We start from the raw sequence: 25,326 nt of genomic DNA, 5'->3' as shown, positions 1-25,326 counted from the left end.
CCTCTGGGTTGAGGGGTCGGTGGCCAGCAGCCCAGAGATGGGAAATGATGTTAGGGAAGCACTGCGCTGCCATCTAAGCACCACCCACCCATATTCCCTCCACCTATCTCGCCACTGATCATGGAGTGCCCACTTTCTTCAAGAAGCTGGAAGATACCAGACAAATGATTGCAGTAAGATGGATATTATCCAAGAGGGAATCTGTAAGGACATTTAAGGAGAGACCTCGCCTAGACTGAGGGAGAAGGAGGGACATATCAGGAAAGAGATGTTCTCCTCTTGGGAGGTGAACTTTAAACTAGATCCAAAGATGAAGTTGAGACTGCAGAAATCCAAGCGCAGGAAGTAAGCATAACTGAGGAAAGATAAGATGGGGTAAACGTTGGCCAGAAGATGGCCTTTGGGCAGAGGAGTCCTGACAATGTAACTGCCTGGGCTTCTCCAGATAATACAGGCGGTAGCTGTTGACACACCTTCGGAAGTGGTGGTACTGCCGTGGTTAGGGACTGGGGACCCTATCTCAGACAGACATGAATCTGAATCTTCATTCCGTCCTGGCTTCCCTGGTGCCCCAGAGCATCCTCAGCCTCACTGTAGGATGTCGCGGTGAGGAATCAGTGAGGGAAGCCGTGCCAGGCCCTCGCCATCAGGACAGGCCCGTTAATGGGGTTTCAGACCACCCACATCTCTGTGCCTGGTGTCTCAGATGGTAAAGAATCTATCTGCAATGCAGGAGACCCAGGTTTGATCCCGGGGCTGGGAAGATCCCCTGGAGAAGGGAATGGCAACCCATGCTGGTATTCTTGCCTGGAGAACTCCTGTAGCCTGGAGGGCTACAGTCCGTGGGGTCTCAAGAGTCAGACACGACTGAGCGTCTAACACTTTCACCTTCACTGTGCCCTCCCACTCCAGGAGCTGATTTTTTTCATGTTAGAGCACAAAAAGGGACCCGGGGCTTAATGCTCAAAAATGTTGGGACATGGTTTATAAAGCAGCCAAGTGGGGAGAGAGAGAGAGAGGCAGGCCAATGGTGAGAGATGGGCCAGCTCAGGAAGCCCTGTCAGGGGCCGAAGGCCACCAGGCAGAATCCGGGCTGCCCAAGCGTCTGCGTGCTCCTCTGTCACATGGGGAGCTCAGTTACAGCCATTCTCTGCATCTTTCCTCCCTTGGAGACCCAGGGCTGCTTGGCATAGGAGAGCTCGCTCCTCAGCTGTGAGGACCCCCTGAACCCGTGTTCTGTCCCCTGAGGGCAGGACAGTGGCAGTGGGTGAAATCACTGCAGAGAATGAGGTCAGGCAACAACTCCATTGGATTTGCTCCTTCTGACGTGTTTTGGGCTCACATTGTTCTGGACACAGTGGACACGGAGCAGAAGCACATGCTGTGCTTCTGGTGCGTGTGCCTGGTGGACAAGTCCAGTGCACACCCAGGCGTGACAACACAAATCAAGAGTCCACGCCTAAGTGAGTGCTTACTATGTGTCAGGCGCTGTTCCGGTGGCTTTTCAGGCATTGTCACAATCTATAGATGGTTGCTACAATTAGCCCACTAACAGATTAGTAAAGTGAGGCAGACAGGGGTTAATTAACTCGCCGGGGGTCACCTTGCTAACAAGTCGGATTGCACAGGGCGCTGTGACGGGGCGCCAAGCACGAATGACTGAGGAAAGGAAGGGGTGCTGGGTGGCGCTTGGCCCGAATCGAATCATGAGGAAATGATCAGATACATCCAGATACCGAGGGCCATTCTGCAAAACAGCCTGGGCTCTTCAAAAAAGTCCGCGTCATCAAAGAGCAATCATAAGGTGGGGTCATGTGTCCACATGAAAGAAGAGGAAGGAAACCCAGCAACTAAACGTAATACAAGATCCTGCCTGGATCCTGAGTCCAAAATAAAAACAAAGGCAAAGACCCAGCTCGAATGGGTGTTATTGTGGCAAAAGGGGAAATCAGAATATATTACTGAATGTTGGATAATGCTATTGTCGCGAGGTCGAATTTCCTGAGGGTGGATTATATTGGATTGAGGTAGGGGACAGAGACAGAGGGTGGATAGAAGTGGCAGAATGCTCACAAGCAGTGAGTCGGGGCCAAGGGCATATGCATGTCCATCTTTTCCAGAGCTTTTAAACATTCTACAATGAAAAAAGAAAAGTAGTATGGAGAGACTGATTTTGAAAGGGATGGTGGGGATGTTATTTGGGAAGATTTCCCTTCAGGGATGAGGTTTGAATGAAGCTTTCAAGGATGCCTATTAGCCTGACATGCTGAGAGGCAGGAAGGACATTCTGGGAAGAGGGAACGGCAGAATCAAGGCTCAGGTATGGATCCAAGGCAGGGAGTCAGGGAATGGGGCATGGGGATTGAGATGGCTGGTGGGCCGAGTATGGACCAAGGCTGCTCCCTGCTGATTGGAGGGAGCACACATTTTATGGTGGATGCTCAGGAAGGCATGGAAGCCTTTCGCAGAGAGTGGGGGTGACCCCAGAAAGCTGTGTACCTTAGAGGCTGTGCAGGGCGGAGGGAGACCAGGAGGCTGTTGCCACAGGCAACAGTGCCCAGGCAAAAAAAGTGACAGGGCCTCTAATAGGGCAAAGGCAATGGAATGAAAAAGCACAGGAGGGCCAAGAGAATATTTAGGAAGCAAAATTTACAGAGTCTGGCAGCTGGTTGGATTGGAGGGTGGAGGGCTGGGAGGCGTTGAGAGTGACTCAGAGTTTTCCACCCGGAGCGACCAAGAACACGGTCAGCGCATTAGCTGGCTAGGGGCTGGGGGGTGATGGTGATGGTGAAGAGGAACTTTGGTGGGGTGGGGCGTATGTGAAGGTGAGATGGGGTTGGAGGGAGCTTGCATGTGTGGTGCTGGCGGGGGGGAGTGTCCCAGACTCCAGCCTGTAGCTCCACTGGGAGTCCCAGTCTTCCTCACAGAAATAAGCACTGATGCCAACCAGGTCCTGGTGTCCCAGCCGACGGTGATGAGACACGGAGGGGTGGATTGCTGGGAGAGGACTGAATGACACTCCAGGTTTGTCCGGGGCCTGCTTTATCGTGATTTTCTTTCCCGAGGCTTACCGGCTTGCCGACTTCTGTCCTCTGGCCTCGTCATCCATGGCTCCTAGTGTGGGGCCCAGGGAGCCCAGTGGGGCAGGGCTGGGGATGTTTTCGGGGTCAGGAGCTCATGAGCTGAGGACCTCTAGGCTTATCAGTCCCCTTTCGTCACACCCCCACTCCATTGCGCTCTGCCCCACGGGGCAGGGAGGAGCCAGTAAACAACCATTCCCACCCCAAGGCCAAGAACTCCCGCCAAGGCTGCCCAAGCCAGATGTGCCACACCCCTCTGGCAGCAGCGTGACTGAACAGAGTGGGGAGGGGGCAGGGAGAGATTCCCCCAGAGGGCCAGAGCAGCCCTCTGACGCTGGCTGGGCTTGTTGCCGGGCTAGGGCTCTGGGCTTGGAGGGTGGGGAAGAATGACTTCAGCTGGGACCCTTTCCCTTTTCTGAGTTCTGGCTCTCAAGAGAGGTGGACCGGGGACAGACCAGGCAGCTTCTGCCGTGGCCGGGCCTCTTCTGCCCTGAATTTTCCCTAGGTCCGTTAGGAGCTAATCCGGCCAGGGAGGGGCCAGTGAGCTTTGTGAGGCTGTCTGCCACTTGTCAGGGAAAATGATGCTTATTGTCATAACAAGCCGTTACCCTTGAGCTTGGTGCTTTATGGGCTCCGTTCTCATCCTCTGCCTGTACCTGGAGAGTAACCGTGGGCGGGGCAGGGGAGGTGCTAGACCCTCGTTTATCTTCTTCCTCTGGATTTTGACCTATGATTGTTTGAAAGTTCTTTTCTCCTGTCTAATCATGAGTTCTGGCACCTTCTACCCACTGGGGTTTTGTTTTGCCTTAAGAAACTTCACAGCCATGACAGCTCCTTCAGATATTTGAAGATATTCTACCCTATACTTCCTCCTCCGTCATCCCAGGAAATCTTAAGACCTCTGTGGATGACTCGTAACAAGATTACCAGCCATCCCAGTGTATATAGCCAGAGATGCTGGCAGAGTCAAGGTTATGACCTGGGGTCACTTTCCTGGGCATGGCCCAGCTGGCCTCCTCACTCCCACTGGGGTTGCCCAGCCCCTCACGGAGGGGTGATGCCCCATTAGACAGCGCTCTCTCTGTAAACGTCAGCAAGTCCCACCCCCTAGATCCCACAGTCCCTTCCTCTCAGACTGGCCCATTGTTTCCCGGATACTGTGTACACCCAGGCTGTCTTGTCCAAACCCCTCACTTCCATTTGGGGACTATGAGGCCCGGAGAAGGCCACTGATGGTCCCAAGACTGCCAGTCTAGAAAGCTGGTCTCTAGACTCCCATCCCAGAGATCCCAGAGATCCTTTAGCCAGAGAACCAGGATGGGGTGGATATAGGGGACAGGTGTGTGACGGACCATCACCCAGGGCAGCTCAAAGATGCCGTGAGCAAGGCCGGAGAGCGTGTTTTCTGAACCTCATGTCTGTTCTCCAAGCCCACGGGGGAGGAGATTTTGTAAACCAGACTTTATGAAGTTGTCCAAGCAGAGCAAGCAAGCCCAGGACCCAGGGGAGAAGTCTGGGTGTTTGCTGGTCAGCCTGGAAGGCCAGCCTGCTCCTCTTCTGTTTACTGGGCAGATTCCACTGCCCTGACTTTGCTTTAGTGGGGAGGCCTCTTTCCCCGGGCTTTAGGGAAAGGGCTAGATTTGGGGTCGTAGGCAGATAAGGCTGGAAGATACGCTGGTATGGGGAGCTCTGCTGACTTAGTGGGGTGGGAGAGGCAGGCTTCCGGGGGCAGAGTAGGCTTGAGATGATTGGGCTTTAGGGCTTCCTGCATGCCCCTTCCAACATGCCTTAAATTGAACCCCAAATCCCTTCCCTGTTTCTCCTCCCATCTAAGCCTTGGCTACTGCAGTTGACAAGGGACTGGGTCTCCTCCCTGGAAGGTCAGTGACAGAGATCATTTGGAAGGTCGCCAGCAGGGGGCTGAGATGGGAAAACACGGGAGGTGAGACCTCAGAATAGGAGAGGACTCACCTGCCCCTCCTGGTGTGGGATAAGAGGTACTGGGTCAAGTCCAGAGCCGGGCAGTGCCCTGCCCCCACTCTCAGTCCACCCCCTCACCCCCAACCTCAGCTGAAGCTCCCAGAATAAAGTGTCTGGAATATCAGAACCTGGGTCCTGCTGCCTGGTCCAGCCAACAGCGGGCACAGCTGGGCTCCTGCACCTGCTGGCTTCACTACCCTCTACTCTCTTTGTCTCGGCTCTGGGCTTTATCTCTGCTCCCTTCTGCCTCCCCACCATCTCAACATATAGTCTGTCTGTCTCTTTGAATTTTAAGACCATCTAAAACTTCAGAAAAGTGTCAAATACAGTGCAGAGAGCCTTCCCCGCTGCCCCTGAACTATTTGAGAGTAGCTGATCCATTGCCGTACCCTCTCTGAAGGCTATGCTATGCTAAGTCACTTCAGTCGTGTCTGACTCTGTGTGACTCCATAGACGGCAGCCCACCAGGCTTCCCCGTCCCTGGGATTCTCCAGGCAAGAACACTGGAGTGGGTTGCCATTTCCTTCTCCAATGCATGAAAGTGAAAGTGAAGTCGCTCAGTCATGTCTGACTCTTAGCGACCCCATGGACTGCAGCCCACCAGGCTCCTCCATCCATGGGATTCTCCAGGAGTACTGGAGTGGGGTGCCATTGCCTTCTCCGACCCTCTCTGAATACGGCCCTATTTTCCTACAAGGACTTTTCCTACCTAACCCAGCACAGCCATCCAAGTCAGAAAATTGCCACTGATGAGTGACTACCTTCTCATCCTTGGTCTCCGCTGAAGATCGGCCAATTGTCCTCCTGATGTCCTTTAGGGGAGTGGAAAGAATCCAGTTCAGAGTCAGTGGTGGCATTTGGTTGTCAGGTCTCTTTAGTCTCCTTCAGTCTGGAAGTCTCCTTAGCCTTTCCTTGACTTTAGTGACCTTGTCACTTTGGAAGATTATAAGCCACTTCATTGGTAGACTGTCCCTCCGTTGGGGTTGGTCTGATGCTTCCTCTTGATTAGATTCAGCTTGTGTGTCTTTGGCAGGAGTATTGCAGAAGTGATGTTCTGTTCTCACTCTATCCCCTCCCTAGCGCACGATCTCCACTCATCCCCTTACCGGTGACGTTAGCTTTGATCACTTGATTAAAGCGGAGCCTGCCAGGCAGAGTTACTTTTTTCCCCTTTGTAATTTATAAGCATGATGTGGGGAGGTGCTCTGAGCCTCGTAAATGCTCTGTTCCTCACCAGCCTTTCAGTGTTTTCACTTATTTCACTTATCAGTATGGACTGCCATTACTGTCAGCATGCATTTTGATTAATCACTACTATCATGATGTATTGATGCTCACGTCTTCCTAGATCTGAGCAGCCCCTTCAAGCTGGCTCCTGTGTCCTTTTTGTCTGTCTGTTCCCCTTTGAGACTGGTTCCCTTTATAGTCTCTGTGTTTCCATCTAATCATTCTCATTCTCTGTATGTGCTTGCTTGTCTCTGCTTTTGTTTCTGCCTTTATGTTGATCCTCTTTTTTTTTTTTCTCTGACTGTTGCTTTTCTCTTTGTCTCTGTCTCTCTTTGTATTTCCTCTTTTGTTTCTGTCTCTCTCTCCCTCTGCCTCTCTCTGTCTTTCTGCCTCTTTCCCTGCTGGCTTTCTGCCTCTCCTTTCATCTGTTTTTCTCTCTGTGTCTCTCATGGCTCCATCTCCTTTACCCAGGACTCAGCACTACAGGGCTCTCAGCTGTGAGCCCTGAACATGCTGGGTTTGTATTCCAACCTACAGGCATTGCATACATTTATGTATGTCTATTTGCTATCAAAACTTTCTGGGACTCTGCCAGCCGTCCCCTGAGCACCTAGAGCTGGGAGGCTCAGACCAGGGTGCTAGGAGGGGGACTTGGAGAAAAAGAACCTTCTCCCTGGAACGGTGGGGTGTGCAGTTGCATCTGTGTGTGCCCATGCGTGTGCCGGGGGCTTTGGAAAGCTCTGTGCCTGGGGAGCCAGTGGGGCAGCATCAGTGTCTATGCTCTGCTGGCCCCTGCTGCCTGAGCCAGGGAATGAATCCAGTCAGACACCAGGGGGAGGTGCCTGGGAGAGGAGCAGCGTCTGCACTCAGGGCATGATTTCCTGGGGTGTCCTCAGAACAGCCTGTGCCTGGGCTGGGGGCTGCAGGTGGGAGGAGGGAGGGGGTCTTAAGCAGCGTGGATGACTTTGTGACTTAGAGTGTTTTTACATCTGTGGTCACAAGGGGGTGTGGAGCCCAACCTTGCACTGTCTGGAGGGGGCAACTGAGGCCCCTGTTAGTGGTAGGCTGGCAGCTGGCCCAGAGCTCACAGAAAGCCAGACACAGAGAAGGTTTGGACTGCCAGCCTGACTCTCATCCCATGTGTGTGGTGGTGTCATTTTAAAAAGGATATTTAGGGACTTCTCTGGTGGTCCAGTGGTTAAGACTCCACACTTCCAGTGCAGGGTGGAGGTTCAGTCCCTGGTCAGGGAACTAAGATCCTACATGCTGCATGCAGCTAAAAGAAAATTTTTTAAAGGATATTTAACCTATTGATATTTTCATAATGTAAAGAAGAGGAAATAGAAATAAAGATGGAAGAAGACTTCTGGGCTGAGGCAGGGAGTAATGATGAGGATTCGAGAGAGAACTGAGGGGCAGTGCACTCACAGGGGTGAGGCGTTGAGGGCCGTCAGCAGGGATGGATGAAGTTAGCTGCATGCGCACGGGGAGTACTATGCAGTGGCAAGAAGGAGGGCGCTGCTGTTCTGTGTGACCGCAGGGGAGAATCTCACAGGTTCTTGCGGAGTCAAGGAAGCAGACAGAGTATATACGGTGCCATTCCATTCACATGAGGTTTAAAAACCTGGCAGAATGGGTCTTTGGTGACAGAAGCCAATGGAGCTTACCTTGGGGTGATAGTGACTCAGAAGGTCACCAGGGAGCCTCCAGGGGTGTGAACCCAGGGGGCATACATGTGTCAGATTGTATTGAGCAGCACGTTTAAAATCAGTGCACTTTGCTAATACAGAAAAAGTGATTAAGAAACCATGGAGGAGCCTGTGGTGCCTGGATGCTGGGGTTTTTGGTTGTCTAGCCCCACTGCCGTCTGGGAGTCTGGGTCACACCCATAGCTTTCTCTTTCCATGGGCACCGCCTTTCCAGAAATGGGCTCAGGCCCTTCACGGCTGAAGGGGCTCTCACTTCTTCCCCCAGTGCTGGCCTGCTTCTCCCTTGGTCTCCCGGCTTTTTCCCCAGGAGCCCAGCCTGACCTCTGTGCCTCTCCTCCCACAGCCAGAGGACCTGGAGGCCCCCAAGACTCACCACTTCAAGGTGAAGACCTTCAAGAAGGTGAAGCCCTGTGGGATCTGCCGACAGGTCATCACCCGAGAGGGCTGCACCTGCAAAGGTGAGTGGCTGGCGGGGCCATGGGGGAGGGGGAGTGTGTCTTCATGGAAATGAGAGGCTTGGGGCCCTGGCGGGGCTGGGATGTCCTTGGGGTTCCAAGTGGGTGCCTGGTTCTCATTTGGGAGGAGAGGCTGAGCACACGGATGGCGAGCATGTAGGTGTATGTGAATGGCACATGGCAGGTGATGGATGGCATGGAAATAGCGTGTAGTTTGTGTGTGGATGACATGAAGAAGGTATGTGGGTGGCCTACAGATGGCATGTGAATGGCATGGGGAAGGCGTTTGGATAGTACGTGGTGGTGGCAGGTGGGTGGTGTGTGGCTGGTGTGTGGCTGGCGTGTGGAGGGTGTGTGAAGGGGTGTGGTTGGCCTGTGGATGTCATGTGGTTGGTGTGTGGCTGCTATGTGCAGGGCGTGTGGAAGGTGTCTGGGGGCGTGTGCCTGGCACTGGGAGTACTGCAAAGATGCCAAGCCACAGTCCTTCCCTTGTGGCAACTGAGGGGAGAGTCTAAGAGGCCCCCGGCTGGCCTCAGCAGAGGGCCTGCTGGCTGGCAGGCTTTTGCAGTCGTTTTCACGTGTTCCTGGAACGGCCCGGGCTCGGCTGTCACTGCTGCCAGAGGAGTCCATATCTTGTCTCAGATCACACAGTGAAATCAGCAGGAGGCCCCTGTGCCCAGTCTCAGCGACTGACACCATCACCCACATACTTGCCACCGGCTGCCTCCCTCTGTCGTCTCCCATCAATCGCCAGTGCCTCTCCCCGCTCCCATACAGCTTGAGTCCCTGAGCTTCTCATCTTAAGTGACTTCTCTCACTTGGGTGACTGACAGAAGCCCCTCTGCCTCTCGCATCCCCACCCACCCTCTCAGCCCACCTCCGTGCCAGCTTCCCTGGGACTCGGCGTCAGTTCCCTGGGTTTCGCCCCGGGAGCCCCCATGCCCCCAAGGCAAAGCACAGACACCTTTCTGCAGCCGTGCAGTCTGGTGGACTCGCCCCTTGCCAGCTCTCTGACCCATGTCTCCCCTGCCCCCCAAGTGCACAGTGAAACCAGCTGCATCTCTTGTACTTCCCGAGTACGCCAAGTATGTCAAACATGCTAAAGCGCCAGGCTCTTTCTTTCCTGGAGCCTTCTTTCTAGCCGGGCTCTCCCGCCCTTCCCTCCATGCCCGTGTCCCAGTGGGGCGGGGAAGATGGGTGTCAGACCCTAGGGAACAGTGATGAAAACAGTAGTGAAGCACACACACGTGACCTCATGCAGGGCTCACGGCATCTGGGAGGTGGTGGTGTCATCTCTGTGCTACAGCCGAAGAAACTGAGGCTCCAAGTAGTCAAGTCTCTTGCCCAGACACGCAGCTGGCTGGGTTGGAGTGGTGTTTCCAGCCTGTGTGCTCTCTGGGCAAGGAGCGCTTCCTAGATGAGGAGTTTCTGCTGGTGTTGAAATTGGAGTGGATGGATGGAAGTGTGTGAGTGTGTGCATGCATTTGGGGTGCATTCCAGGCAAGCCTGATACAGGCCAAGGGCAGAGTTTTATGATCCTTAACTGCAGGATTGGAACACCCAAACTCTTTAGGGGGCCAGCAGGAAGGAACGTATGTAATACCCAAATTAGCCACATGGTGGCACCCTCCTCCCAAGTGGTCCGGCTGGGATGTGTTTAGTCGCTTGGTGCTGTTCGACTCTTTGCAACCCCATGGGCTATAGCCCACCAGGCTCCTCTGTCCATGGAATTCTCCAGGCAAGAATACTGGAGTTTGTTGCCATGCCCTCCTCCAGGGGATCTTCCCAACCCAGGGATTGGACCCAGGTCTCCCGCGTTGCAGGTGGATTCTTTACCTTCTGTGGATGGATGGTGCTTAAGAGTCAGAGCTGGGAAAAGTCTATCACCAGCTCCCGGAGCTTACTCAAACTCATGTCCATTGAGTCGGTGATGCCATCCAACCATCGCATCCTCTGTCGTCCCCTTCTCCCATCTTCGATGCTGGGAAAGATTGAAGGTGGGAGGAGAAGGAGACAACAGAGGATGCGATGGGTGGATGGCATCACTGACTCGATGGACATGAGTTTGAGTAAGCTCCGGGAGTTGGTGATGGACAGGGAAGCCTGGGGTGCTGCAGTCCATGGAGTCGCAGAGTTGGACATGACTGAGTGACTGAACTGAACTGGGAGAAGTCAAGGAGGTATTGCCTAAGGTGGGGTCTTGCATGTTGCTTGCATCATAGCCCCCACCTCATCCTGTCTCTTGAACCTGCTCCTGTTAACCTCTGGCCCACCCCCAGTTCCCTCCTTTCTTTCCCAGTGCTTCTTCCCTTCACCCCAGTGACACACAACACTGCTCTGATAGGAGGCGGCACAGGGCTGGGAGTAGAAGGCAGTCCTGACACACTCACTGGGTGACTGTGGGCACTCTGGCTGCACGTTCTGTGATAGTCTGTGGTCTTAGGTTCCCAGGATGACCTGGCTAGAGGGCCTGGGTGGAGGAGGGGCTTTGATCCCATGTGAATGGAAGGCTCCCACGGTGTGCAAAGATGTCCTTGGTCTCATCTGGTTTGGAGCCTGGCCCTGCCAGTGTGAACCAGACTGGAGGGCAGGTAGCCAAGAGGGCTGCCAGGCTGGTTTGGTAGCTCTGAGTGAATGAGTGGCGAGAAGGAAGAAGCCAGGGCCACTCTCCAGAGGCACCAGCAGGTGTCAGAACTGGGCCATGGAAGGCCCAGGGGCCTCCAGCCCTGCAAGGGAAGACAGAAGACTCCTCGCTCTTCAGGCCACGTGTACACCCCCAGTGAGACAGGTGAGGTCACCAGGTTTGGGGGCAGGGTTGGTGCCACTGGGCTTAATGGCAGGAGATGCAGAAGTGGACCGACTCTCTGTGGTTTAGAACCAGGAGATCATGGTGGCATGAGACCCGCTTATCCATCCCTTTCTCCCTCCCTCCCTCCACCCACCCATTTATCCATCCACCCACCCATCCATCCAGGGTCACCAGAAATGGTTGCACAGGTCATTCACTGGCTGAGGCGTCAGTTCTCCAAGGCCAAACCAAAGGATTTGTTGTGCTCTCTAGCTCATGGCAAACAGATGGAGAAACAGTGGAAACAGTGGCAGACTTTATTTTTGGGGGCTCCCAAATTACTGTAGATAGTGATTCCAGCCATGAAATAAAAAGATGCTTTCCTTGGAAGAAAAGTTATGACCAACCTAGACAGCATATTAAAAAGCAGAGACATTACTTTGCCAACAAAGGTCCATCTAGTCAAGACTATGGTTTTCCAAGTAGTCATGTATGGATGTGAGAGTTGGACTATAAAGAAAGCTCAGCACTAAAGAATTGATGCTTTTGAACTGTGGTGTTGGAGAAGACTCTTGAGAATCCATTGGATTGCAACCAGATCCAACCAGTTGGATTTAGGGTTGCATCCCTAGATCCATCCAGTCCATCCTAAAGGAAATCAGTCCTGAATGTTCATTGGAAGGACTGATGTTGAAGCTAAAACTTCAATATTTTGGCTACCTGATGCGAAGAGCCGACTCATTTGAAAAGACCCTGATGCTGGGAAAGATTGAAGGCAGGAGGAGAAGGGGACGACAGAGGATGAGATGGTTGGATGGCATCACCGACTCAATGAACATGAGTTTGAGTAAACTCCGGGAGCTGGTGATGGACAGGAAGGCCTGGTGTGCTACAGTCCATGGGGTCGCAAAGAGTTGGACATGACTGAGCAACTGAACTGAATTGAACTAGCTCTTCTTCCTGTCTTCAAGTCACAGGCTGCAACACAGTGACTCTCTGGATTAGTGGTTAGGGGTTCAGGGTTGAGTGTCAAGGCCCTGCATGCACAGTCTCCATGGGGTTTGCAATGTTGAGGGAACTTTTGCTGCAGGCAGGGGCAGTGAGAACACCAGCCCAGACCTAGAAAGATGGGGGCTCTGGGTCCTGTCTCCCACTGGCTGCCCTGCCCCATAGCTCCCCACATGCACCTGCCTTTCACTGTGTAACAGACTATGGCTGAAGGAGGTGGGGTGGGAGACAAGGTCGGGAAGAGAGTCAGGGAACCCGGGGTCTAGTTCTGGTTCTGAGAGGCTCAAAGGTGAACGAGGCAGACAGAATGGAGGTGGGTGGACATGTAAGTGCCAACGTGACGGCTATACAGGCAAAGAGGTGGCCATGAGACCGTGGCCGGTCTTCCTCCCAGGTATCAAAGGGTTAATAATAAACCCAGTCCTCTCTCTGAGGGGGTGATTGTGAGGAGCACTGAGATTCTTTGTGTGGCTGTAAAGGGAGGCCTGGCGTGCTGCGATTCGTGGGGTCGCAAGGAGTCAGACACGACTGAGTGACTGAACTGAACTGAACTGAAAGTGACCCCTGGTGTCAGGACTAAGTCTCCCCATGGGGAGATGTAGGTAGATGAGACAGTGGGAGAAGAGGCCTCTGGGACCTTTGTCAGTGGCCTAGCCTTGACTTCTGGGGCTGGCCACGCACAGGCCAGGTGAGCTCAGATAAATCTCTTCCCCTGTCGAGCATCAGTTTTGTCATCTTTAGAAAAAGGGTTGGACCAAGAATATCCACTGAGGCCCAGACCATGGGAGGCCCTGGAGAATTCCTTTGTTGGCATCTGCAGAGTCTGGAAAACTCTCCCAATGTAGGCCACCCCTCCATCACCTGCGTGCAGGCGTGCACCCATCTGACAGTCATGAACCCGGCCCCTCTGGGCTGTATGCCATGCTGGAGCCAAAACCCAGCTCCTAACCTGGGAAGACAGATGTGCTGTTGGACAATTCCAGAGCCCAGCGTGTGTGAAAGGCTGCCTCTGACTCAGCAGATTTTCCTGTCAGTCTTCAGTAGGGAATCCATATGTTGTCTGGATCTTGAAGAATGTGTAGGAGTTCCTCAGTCCAAACAGAGGGTTTCCCACAGGTCCCTGGGGGGCAGTGCTCTAGGGAGTCTAGGGCCTGGACAAATGGCCTCAGCCTCCCGCCAGGCTGATATCCAAGGGAAGAGACCAGAATGGCAGCTCAAGAGCCCAAGACTGCCATCCAGCCTTGAGTGGGGCCCAGACTTAAGAGCCCTCCCCTTCTTCATCTGGTCAGCTTGCAAGGTGAGGGCTGTCACCTGCGGTGTCCCCGAGAGTGGGATGTACCTGGGGAAGATGCTTCAGTCCTTAATGGGACAAGTCCACCTAGATGCCCTCACTAGCTGGGTTTGGGGAAACCTTGTTTTAGGATTTCTCCTCTTTACTGGGAATCCCAGCTTCCAGCCTGTGTCCCAGTCACTCCTTGGAGTCACTGGAAGCAGCCTGGTCAAGTGGGAAGACACTGGGTTCTAGTCCTGGCTTCCTCTTGCCTGGCTGTGTGACCTTGAGTGAGACGCTTAACCTCTCTGGGCCTAGTTTTCCCGGTTCTCCAAACGAGGGGTTGCACTAGATCTGAGGTTCTAAACTGTGTTCCAGAGGAACTATAAGGTTCTTCAGGGGCCTGAGAAGGTAGGAAAAAGGGGGAAATCAAGGGTAGGCTTAAGGACTTGGGGCCCTGGAACTTCTGCCCACTTAACTTGGAGCAGCTCTGGTTTCAAGAGTTAAATATATCAGCGAGCAGAATGGTGTGGTGGTCCTGCATTTGACTCAGACATCCTAGATTCAAATCCCAACTTTTACTAGTGAGAACAGCTTGCTTCATCTTTCTGTGCCTCTGTTACCTAACTTTTAAAATAAGACACACAGCAAACCTTCCTCCTTGAGTTACTGTGGGAATTACCTGAGACAATATATGTAAAGTGCTCAGAACAGATCCTGGCACATAACAAGCAGTCAATAAATGCCAACCAATATCATTGACTGCAGCCACTAAATTAAAAGACGCTTGTTCCTTGAAAGAAAAGCTATGACAGACCTAGACAGCATATTCAAAAGCACAGACATCACTCTGCTGACAAAGGTCTGTCTAGTCAAAGCTATGGTTTTTCTAGTAGTCATGGATGGACGTGAGAGTTGGACCATGAAGAAGGCTGAATGCGAAGAACTGAAGCTTTCAAACTGTGGTGCTAGAGAAGACTTTTGAGAGTCCCTTGGACTCCAAGGAGATCAAACCAGTCAATCCTAAAGGAGATCAACCCTGAATATTCATTGGAAGGACTGATGATGAAGCTGAAGCTCCAATACTTTGGTTACCTGATGTGGAGAGCCAACTGATTGGAAAAGACCCTGATGCTGGGAAAAACTGAAGGCAGGAGAAGGGGTGACAGAGGATAAGGCGGTTGGATGGCATCACCGACTCAATGGACATGAGTTTGAGCAAACTCTGGGAGATAGTGAAGGACAGGGAGGCCTGGCGTGCTGCAGTTCATGCAGTTGCAAAGAGTTGGATACGACTTAGTGATTGAACAACAATGTCATTGAGGGGGCTTCTCTGGTGGCTCAGTGGTAAAGATTCCACCTGCCAATGCAGGAGACATGGGTTCAAGCCCTGGGTGAGGAAGATCCCCTGGAGAAGGAAATGGCAACCAACTCCAGTATTCTTACCTGGGAAATTTCCATGGACAGAGGAACCTGGTGCGCTAGAGTCCTTGGGGTCTCAAAAGAGACAGACATGACTTAGCAGTTAAACAACATCATTGAGATTCCATGTAAGAGTCCAGCTGTATCAAGAGTTTGGCTACAAAAACAAAAACCACTGGATGGGGTGACCAAGAAGGTTTCTTCTTGCTTCAACTTCAGAGCCACACCATATGCACTCCCCCTACCATCCCAAGTCATCTTGCATTAGGGTTCTCCAGAGAAGCAGAACTAATAAGGTAGGTAGGTAGGTAGATAGATATTTATTGTCAAGAATTGGCTCACGTGATTGTAGAGACTTGGCAAGTCCAACATCTGCAAGGCAGACAGTCAGGTTGGAGACCGAGGGGAGAGTTACCGTTCAAGTCTAAAAGCCGGCAGAATTCCTTCTTTCTTGGGGAGCTCAGTCTCTGCCGTTCAAGCCTTCAACTGATTGGATGAGGCCCACCCACATTATGGCTGGCAATGTGCTTCACTCACAATCTACTGAAAGTTGACAACTAATATAAACCATCACACATCTCCAGGCCAGGCCACAGAAATAAGCGAGGCAAGGAAGAGCTGTGAGGCCCGGTGGGCAGGAGGGCAGGTTTCTGCCAGCTGGGGAAGGAGCAGAGGCCTGCCGGGCACGCAGGCGTTTTATCGTCGGGGTCAGGTGCACGCCGAGGCTCTGCGCTCATTTTCCGACCCGAGGCCAGGAGGAAAAGGCCATTTAGATCCCAACAATGTTGGCTTCCTGTGTTCCCAAGAGGCAGGAAGCCACCCCAGGACAGAGTCCAGGCCGCCCAGTGAGGCAGGAGTCAGCCAAGGGCTGGGGTTGGGGTGCTCGTCCCCACAGGTGACCTCCCCACTCCGAGGCTTTTGGCTCCATCTCAGGCTCTATTGTGAAGGGGCAGTGTTGACACCCACTGGCCGAGATGGGGCTTCTGGGCTCCATGGAGCTTTGGTTTGACAGGGTCCCTCCCCAGAGGTCCTCATCTTGCAGGGTCCCTGGCCTTCTGTGGGCGTGCTCAGGTGGCATTGATCCTGAGATGTGTGTTCAGGATATCTGAAGGGTGCTAGGAGGGGGAGGTTGGAGTTCTCCTGCCCTTGTTCCCCTGGAACAGGGGTCAGAGATGCAGGGGACTTTGGCGGTAAAGCAGGCAAGTGAGTGTGGACAGAAGGCCATGGTGGGGGCCCCAAGGATCCAGAGAGAGCTGCTCTGTTGCATGGCACTCCAGCTGAGAGAAGAAGCCGTTGTATTTTAAACATTGAGCCAGTTAATGAAGACAAGGGCCCAGGCCCAATCTGCCCTGGACGCTGCTAGTTGGCTGTCCTATTTTCTGAGCAGGAGTCTGAGACTCAGAGAGGGGAGTGACTTGCTTTGGGTCACACAGCTGTAATAGCAGTCAGGACTAGAACCCAGTTCTTCTGACTCAGGGTTTTTCCGTCTAATATCACAAAGGTGATGGAGATGCTGCTGGTCCAACTAACCCTTATACAGAACAACCTCTGGGCTGGCCAGGTATATTAACTTATTTAGTTCTCACAACAACTCTGTGAGGTCGATGCTTTTATTACCCCCATTTTAGAAATGAAGAGATGAAGGGTCAGAGTGGTTAAGTAACTTGTCCCAGATCACAGAGCTGGTGCATGACCAGCATCTGAGCTGAGAGTCAGTCTACATGCAGCCAGGTAGGAAAGTGGGTAGATGGAAAGCAGGAGCCCTGGGGGAGTAGGTGAGGATAAATCAACTCCTTCAGTGCTCTCACCCTTTGCCAGGCTTGATCGTAGGTGGTGTTTGCCCTGAAGCACTTAGGAAGACTAACTGAGGTCCCCACCTGCCTTCTCCCCGCAGAGGGTGGAGCTGAAGAGTGAAGCTCCCTACCCTCACTTATATGTTTTCCGTTGCTTCAGAATGTCAGCCCTGGTCCCAAGGGTTTAGGCTGCAGAGAATCCTTCCAGTTTGAAATTTACTCCACATTTATTGAGCCTCATCTATGCCAGACCCAGTACTAGGGGAAGGGGCAGGACACAAAGCTACAGAGTTGAACAGGACCTCCCTTTCTGTCTTAAAACAGTTGAATGTGGGGGAGAACAAATAATAAGGGAATGCTTAGTCCTCCAAGGTGATAAGAGCTTTGTTGTGGGTTGAGGATTCTTGGAGCACAGAGGAGAGAGGGACCATCTTTGAATGCTTTATTATCCAGGGTGAGCATTTTGAACTGGGCCTTGAAGTACATATAGGAGTTCACCATTCCAGACATAAGCCTTGTAGACTCAGAGTCTGTGGAATTTGGTGTGGCAGGGACAGATCTCTTTATGGGCACTGGCTGGAGGTGGAGGCAAGACGTAGGCTTAATAAGTGTGTTGAGCTGGACAGTGGGTTCTAAACAGGGGTGTGATACGATCAGTTTGTTCCTTGGAGTGGCCTGTGACTCAGTGAATTCAAGGGAGACAAGGCTGGTGGGGGGATGTGGCCCAGGGAAGGATAATTGGTCTGAACTGGTACAGTGGTAGAAGAGGAAGGTTCAGACTCAGCAGGCTCTTTGGATGACTAACTGCTTGGTAAGGTAATGAAAGGGAAGAAGGAATTACAGAGAGGAATATACAGATACTCAGGGAGTGAGGAAGGACCCAAAGGATGGCCTCTGGTACTAGTTCTCAGCGTCAGCCTTTGGCCTCTTGCTTTCTGAAGGATCCTGTGCTCTGGTATCTGTATTAGTTAGCTGTAGCTGTGTAACAAATCACCCTAAATCTTAGCAGTTTACATCAAGTACAAAATTATTCTCTCACATAGATTCTGTGGGTCAGGGATTCATGAGTAGGGCCTCACCCACATACCTGGGTGGTTTGGACTTGGGTGTCTCATAAAGTTACTGTCAAGATAGCTGGGGCTGTAGTCATCAGAGGGCCTGATGGAGTAAAGATCCACTTCCAAGGTGGTTCAGTTGTGTGCCAGTCAACCTGGTGCTGGCTGGCAGGAGGAGGCCTCAGTTGTTCCCCACACGGCACCCCCATTGGGCTGAGTGTCCTCATGACCCAGTGACTGGCTTCCCCGAGAGTGAGCAATCCAGGAGACAAAGGCTGATAACTTAGCCTCGGAGGTTATACACTATCTTTTCTATAATATACGATTGGTCTATAAACCAGTTCATCGTGTGAGGGGACTGCAGAAGGGTGTGCTTACTGGGAGGTGATTCACACTGGGGCCACCTTGGAGGCTCCCTGCTGTGGTTTCCCTTTCTGTGACCCATTTGAATGCGTCATTGATCGGAGAAGTGAGAAGCCAGCTGATCAGCATATTTCAAATTACAGCAAGAGGGAGGCAAGTTGGAGAGTAGGAATACTGCCCTATGGGAGAATACCGGAGACAGGTGACCAAGATTGTAAAGGAGCCTTCCCTGGAGGGGGCTCGGGGCAAGAGGATTTCCTTGGGTGTGGGAGCAGGTGCTTCTTAAGGCATAAAAATTCATCTGTGGGGGCTTGACCACACTGGGGCTGCCTGGAACCTACCACTTGAATTCCGTTTGCCAAGCTTTTGTCTTTTGAGCTGGGGGCTGGGGAAGTATTTCTTTGCTCCCCACTGTAGAGCTTTCAAGGACAAGCTCTTTGCATTCCAGCACGTAGGGAGCACTCAGCACATTGTACTGCAATTGCCCAACGATTTCCCCATCTGCCCTCCATTCAAGGGCATTTACTGAGTGTCTGCCCGCTGTGTGACAGGCAGGGCTGCCCTGTATAGTCATGCAGGCTGCTCAGTGCCGAGGGCGCCTGCCCAGGAGAGTCCTGGAATTAGTCTGTGCCTTGTTCACCAAGCCATGCATCCAGGTACAGGGCTGGGTCCACCCGGAGAAAGGACATCTTTGTGCCATTCCCACAAAGACAAGGTTGTCAGTGTCCTGGGGGCTGGTCTGCCCAGAGGGTGGGACTTTTTCTAAAAGATGTTGTTTGGCACCGTGTGCTTGTAGCACACACTGATCTAGCTGCTGGGGATACAGGGTGAACAAGACAGACACGTTCCCTGCCCTCATCAGTCTAGTGTGGGGAGGTGTACTATATATAGGCAAGCAGGAATTTCCCAAGATGACTTCAGATTGTGAGCTGTGCTAAGAGGATTTTTATCAGGGTACTGCTAAGAAAGAATAACGGGGAGCCTACTCTAATTTGAGTGGTCATGGAAAGACTCTTTGGAAGAGATAGCTTTCAGTGGATTCTAGAAGTAGAAGATGGATGTGGATCGGTGAACAGTGGAGAGCTGGGGTGAGGAAGAGCCTTCCAGGCAGTGAGAACAGCAAGTGCAAAGGCCCTGAGGTAGGAAAGAGCTTGATGCACGCTGTGAATGTCAGGAGTATGAAGTCTGATGCTGGAAGAAGATGGAGTCCTGGCTCTCACTGTGCTCCCAGTGTCTAGACTGGGCTTGGAGGCCTGGAGTGGACCCTTAGGGATGTCTTTAAACTTCGTTAATTTATTATTTTTGGCTGTTCTGGGTCTTCACTGCTGCACAGGCTTTTCTCTAACTGTGGCGAGCTGGGGCTATTCTTTGTTGTGGTGCGCAGGCTTCTCATTGCAGTGGCTTCTCTGGTTGTGGAGCACAGGCTCTAGGGCATTTGGGCTTCAGCAGTTGTGGCTCTAGAGCACAGGCTCAGTAGTTGCGGCACACAGGCTTAGATGCCTGATGCATGTGTGATCTTCCCGGATCATGGATTGAACCTGTGTCTCCTGCATTGGCAGGCAGATTCTTTACCACTGAGCCCTTCAGGGTAGCCCTTGAGTTCATGCTCCGTTGCGCAGTCATGTCTGACCCTTTGTGACCACAGGCACTGCAGTCCTCCAGGCTCCTCTGTCCAAGGGGTTCTCCAGGCAAGCGTACTGGAGTGGGTTGTCATTTCCTTTTCCAGGGAAATCTTCCCAACCCAGGGATTGAACCCACATCTCTTGTGTCTCCTGCATAGGCAGGCAGATTCTTTACCACTGAGCCACCTGGGAAGCCTGGGGAGGGAAGCCCTACGGAATGCCTTTTTGATTGACTGTGAGATGCTGTAGGGAGGGTTGCTGCTGCTGCTGCTAAGTCGCTTCAGTCGTGTCGGACTCTGTGCGACCCCAGAGACGGCAGCCCACCAAGCTCCCCAGTCCCTGGGATTCTCCAGGCAAGAACACTGGAGTGGGTTGCCATTTCCTTCTCCAGTGCATGAAAGTGAAAAGTGAAAGTGAAGTCGCTCAGCCTTGTCCAACTCCTAGTGACCCCATGGAGTGCAGCCTACCAGGCTCCTCTGTCCATGGGATTTTCCAGGCAAGAGTACTGGAGTGGGGTGCCATTGCCTTCTCCGTAGGGAGGGTTATGGCTCAGGAAAAGACTAAGTGTTGGGTGGGGATGATTAAATGGGTTGTGTGTGTTAGTTGCTCAGTCATATCTGACTCTTGGACTGTAGACTCAGGACCCCATGAACTGTAGCCCACCAGGCTCCTCTGTGGAATTTCCCAATTGTGAATACTGGAGTGGATTGCCATTTCCTTCTCCAGGAGACCTTCCCGACCCAGGAATCGAACCCAGGTCTCCTGCATTGCAGGTAGACGCTTTACCATGTGAGCCACCAGGGAAGCCCGATTAAATGCGGATGCACATAAATTCCAGGGGAGATCTTCAGTCAGGTCAATGCAGCAAGCATTTATTAAGCCTCTACTCTGTACTAGGCACCGCTGTGTCACATATGTGTGTGTGTGTGTGTGTGTGTGTGTGTGTGTACGTGTTTAAGAGAGAGAGACAGACAGAGAGGGAGAGACAGGGAGACGGAGAGAGAGAGGAGGTCCCTTCTTTGAAGGAGCCAACAAGTGTAGGAAGCAAGATGGTCAGGAGAAGCACATTCTGTGGTGATGGCTTCAAGGAGGAGGGAACAGTGTCTAGAGAGGCCTCCAGAGGAGGGCCCCAGCACTTATTCTTGTTGTAGTTGTTCAGACGCTAGGTCGTATCTGACTTTGTGATCCCATGGACTGTAGCACGCCAGGCTTCCCTGTCCTTCACTATGTCCCGGAGTTTGCTTAAATTCATGTCCACTGAATTATTATTCTTGAAGACCTGGCATTTGACTAGCAGAGGAGGAGGAGAGCTCCTTGGGTCAAGAGGCACTGGCCCAATGGGCGCCTGCCTGGCTGGAAGGGCCTTCAAAGCTCAGGCCACATGGCCTGAGGCTTTCTCAATTCCACATTCCAAGGCCAGGAAAGGAGGCTCAGGGATGGGAATGGGAAGGCCGCTGGTGTCAGAGTGGAAACACCCTCTGGAGGGGGTTGCCACTTGGGGTGGTGAGGGTGGGACCACTGAGAAAGAAGCGGAAAGGCTAGAAGGGTGGGCATGACTTGACTTGGGTGGCCGGGGGTGGAGAAGTCCCTGAGCTGGATTGTGTGACTGGTGGGGTCAGGAAAGCTTTGCTCAGCACTGGCTGAGTCACAGGCCTGAGCTGTGGCCAGAACTGGGTTCTGGGAGAACAAGGTCTAGCCAAGGTCACATCACAGGCTCCGCCCAGTGTCCTCCAGCTTCTGCCCCCACCCCCTACTACTGCAGACAAACCAGAAGCTTTCATGTGAGGAGCCATGGAGGCTTTATTGACAGCTCTGGGCCTTCATGTGTGCCTCGGTCTCCCCTCTGCACTTCGCTGGGGATCTGTTTGGCATGAGGTTGGAAAGGGGTGGGTAACTATAGATTCGGGCTTCTTTGGTGACTCAGCGGTGAAGAATCCGCCTGCCAATACAGGAGACCTGGGTTCGATCCCTGGATTGGGAAGATCCGCTGGAGAAGGAAGTGGCAATCCATTCCAGTATTCTCGCCTAGGAAATCCCACAGATAGAGGAGCCTGGGGGGCTGCAGTCCTTGAGGTTGCAAAGAGTCGGATGTGACTTAGCGACTAAACAACAACAAAACTATGGATCCAGGAGGAAAGGCAGCTGACTGAGACCAGGGCTGTGAGGATCTGGGGTCAGGGTGGCCCCTGGCTCCATGGCCCAGCTGCCTTTGCAGGCCTAAGTGCGTGCAGCAGCTCAGCTCAGGAGACCCCTCACCCCATCTCTGGGACCTGGTGGGAGGGGACTACCAAATCCTGGGTGGAGGGCCCTGGGGGTAGGGCGGGCAGGGCTGGGACATTCCAGGCTGAGGGAACCCCACAGGAAATTTGATTCCAACTTCTGGTAGTGGGAGGGCAGAGCAAGTCCTGTGTGTGTGTGTGTGTGTGTGCATTTATGTGTGAGCGTGTGTGTGTCTGTGTGTGTTTCAACTCACATGTGTTTTCTCATAAACTTTGTGAGTTTGTGTCCACAGTCTGTGTCAGCCTGTGCTCTGAGGGTCTCCCATGAAATTGTGTGTGGCTTGCCAGTGGGTGTCTGAGGCTGGCTGTGTGTGCTGTGTGTGCACGTATGCTGAGTGTCCGTGTGTAAGTGGTTATTGGTGTCTGTGGGTGTCAATGTGTATGTGTGTGTGCACAGGCCCTCTCCTGGACCGCGAATTGGGTCTGTATGTCTCTCTTTGCCGGAATGAGAGTGATGTGGTTCTGGGGTGCCGCCTGCTGCCTCGTGTGTAAGGGGAGACGGTCCTCTTATTCCTGGCTCAGCTGGCAAGGGGCCTGGGTGGCCAGGACCCAGCCACGGAGTGGGTCGCCTCGTCTCCGGCTGCTCCTGCCAACTTCCCGCGCCCGCCCGAGGGGCTCTAGGCGACGGGGGCCTCGGCGCCTCCTGGGCCGCGGGTCCGCAGTCCCGGGCGTTCCCGCCCCGCAGGCCCCGGGGAGCCACGGCAGCCCCCCGCCCCCTCCTCTCTCCGTCCCTCCTTCCCTCCGTCCCTCCTTCCCTCCCGAGCGCGGGTTGCGGGCGGGGGTGGGAGGAGATTTCGCCGGAGTTTCCATTTCATACCTCGCGGCTAAACTTTCTTTCTGTGTCTCGCCTTCTTGCAGTCTGCAGCTTCTCCTGTCATCGGAAATGCCAGGCCAAGGTAAGGGGGCTGCGGGCCGCCCGGTCCCGCGGGGGACTGGAGGGCCGGACGGGCTTGGGGTCCCAGGACGGGAGCGGGGGCGCCGGCGGGCCGGGGGCGGTGCCCCGATCTTCTCCTCCTTCTCTCTTTGTTTATGCAAAGTTCCTGGGCCCCTGAGCGGACTCAGGTCAAGGTGAAGGCGAGGACTGGGGGCGGGGGGCTGCGAGCGGGGGATGGGGGAGAGATGCGCACGCTCGGCGGCTGCTGGGGGGGTGGCTGGCGGAGACCGAGCTCCGGGGGCAGGGCCTTTGAAGGTATTTCCCCTTAGTTCTCCATGGGGTGGTATGGAGGGGCAGAGGGATGCTTTACAATCATCCCGTGGGCCGCGCGTGGAGCTCTAGTCGGCCGGATTTGGCGGGATGGGGGGTCACAGCCACAGGACCCCGAGGGCGGGAGCCGGGGATAGGTAGGCGGAGGAGGGGTGAGGTGGAAAAAGGTCAGAGCTCAGGGTCGCGACCTCTGGGCCTGGAACCTCGTGAGCGACCATCCTACTCTATTGGCGGGGTCCCACTTTTCGCCCTCGGTTTCCTCATCAGTGTTTCCTGGCTGGTCCTGGGGGAGAGAAAAACCAGGAAGACCAGAGGGTTTGCTGCGTCCTTATTGGTCGAGCTGGCTGATCCCTGGGCTGGCTGTATCCTCTCAGGCCCTGGCAGAAGAGTGATGGATCGCCCGTGGCAGCCTTCTGGAGTCATGGGGGTGGGGGCGACACCAGGCTGGATTATGATGGATTACTTGGGAAGGAAATTGTTCTGTCAGATGCGCCCAGCTTTCAGGAGCTGGAAATGCCCTGCCTTAACTTTCCTAGGCAGCCCGTCTGCGTGCCTTCCTCCATTATTGTTAATATCCTCCCTGCCCTCTAACCCCTCCCTTTGACATTCACCCTTGATCTTTCAGGAAGGAGTTCAGGGAATGGAAGGAGGAGGAAGGATGCTTCAAAAAGGAACTTTGAGCAGTGGAAGCCCAGCAGAGCATCTTCTGCTCTGCTTTTTATTAGCTGGGTAAACTTCTCTGAGCCTCTGTTTCATTTTTAAGGATGTGGGAATAAGAAAAGGCTATTACGAGGATGAGATGGGATAATATGTGTGATGCCCAGCGCAGTTCCTGAGACACAACAGGTGCTCAAAACATAGCGGGTAATTGATGATTAGAAAGGTGACGCTTGTAGACCTTGTGGACTCAGCAGGTCTCTCTTGGAGGGGACCCACTTCCTCCTGAGTGACTTTTGCTCAGGCCTTGCTGAGGGCTGTTGTCCTCTTCATCTGGAAACTCCAGGCTTTCCCAGCACAAGTGTCAAAGGCCTGGCTTGTTCTTGCCATCTGGACGGTTTCTGCCTCTTCTGTTGTCTTCTGCTTTTCTGACCCCCTCAGCCTTTTCTTCTCCAGGTGGGGAGTGAGTTTTTGCTTCTCCTTCCATCTCCTTCCTTGATCTCTTCATTTAGAGCAGTTTTCCCACTCTTAATCCCAGAACTTTCTGGTGTTCTTGCTCCTCCCCAATAGGCCCCCTCCTTCCTGCACGTGTTTCTCTCAATGACAGTGGACATTTATAGTGCTGTAGGCCTTAGAAAGCACTTCAGTGTATTATCGATTCTATTCTTTTAATTCTATCAGAGGAAAAAACAGGCTGAAAGATCCTATGGTTTTACCAATAAGGAAACCGGGGCACCCAAAGGTTGAATGACTTTCCCAAGGTCTCTCAGTATAAACCCTCACCCACCTCTGTCTCCGGGCCCTTGTACTTCCTTCTAAACGTCCCCTCCTTGCCTATGGGCAGACATTCCTTGGTCCCTAGCTGCCCCTCCCTCTTTGCCATCCATCTCTTGCAGTCGTGGATGTAGTCAGAGAGGAGAAAGGGATGAATGCACAGTGAAGGGTCTGAGCAGGCTAATGGTGGTGGCTGGGGGGTCGGGGGGGAGTGTTCTGGAGAGGCTGAGAAGTGTGATAGAAGATGTCTCCTTGTTGTACAGCTGCCTCCTGTGTGGAGGCAGAGGGATGACAAAGATGACTTCTGGGGATGGTGTGCAGCCTGCTTGGCAATTCTCATATATGTTGGGAGTCAGAATATACCAGGCTGCAGCAGCCCTGCTCTGCCCAGCCAAAGAGGCCAACGTGGAGGGGAGAGGTGGACTGCCAGGGCAGCAGCTGGCCGGCTGGACAGATGGGCCTTTTTGTAGGATTTTCCTCTGTAGGAAATGGGACCCACTGGTGCTGTGAGCTCCACCCAGCTGGCAAGTCTCTCCCCTAAAACCACAGTTCTTACTACCGCCCTGCTGTTTCCTTTTGCTGGGAAAGGGTGATGTGAGCCCCAGAACACACAGCAGAGCTCTGTACTCCAGCTTTTATA

The 25,326-nt window shown here is 53.3% G+C and overlaps 1 protein-coding gene and 1 long non-coding RNA gene across 6 annotated transcripts in view; one reads left to right on the top strand and one right to left on the bottom strand.

Moving 5' to 3' along the window:
• Nucleotides 1-25,326, top strand: part of TNS1 (tensin 1) — a 219,627-nt gene that overhangs the window by 3,876 nt on the left and 190,425 nt on the right. For 3 of the 5 annotated variants that reach the window (XM_044937778.2, XM_025278227.3, XM_044937783.2), the window contains 2 exons: nt 8,340-8,454; nt 22,910-22,947. In XM_044937778.2, the coding sequence (XP_044793713.2) occupies nt 8,340-8,454; nt 22,910-22,947 (153 nt within the window). Of the gene's footprint in view, nt 1-8,339; nt 8,455-22,909; nt 22,948-25,326 lie in introns of those variants that run through there. The other 2 variants (XM_044937779.2, XM_006046388.4) reach the window with 2 other exon arrangements.
• On the bottom strand, nt 21,553-23,525 carry LOC123332180. The gene is made up of 2 exons (XR_006548946.2): nt 22,869-23,525; nt 21,553-21,797 (listed from the first exon to the last, which is right to left on the bottom strand). It is a non-coding gene; the product is annotated as an uncharacterized LOC123332180 (long non-coding RNA).

The sequence above is a fragment of the Bubalus bubalis genome, chromosome 2 (assembly GCF_019923935.1).
Source record: "Bubalus bubalis isolate 160015118507 breed Murrah chromosome 2, NDDB_SH_1, whole genome shotgun sequence".
In the NCBI taxonomy this organism is placed as follows: Eukaryota; Metazoa; Chordata; class Mammalia; order Artiodactyla; family Bovidae; genus Bubalus; species Bubalus bubalis.
Note: the sequence above shows the minus strand (reverse complement) of the source record. Positions and strands in the feature narration are given on the sequence as shown.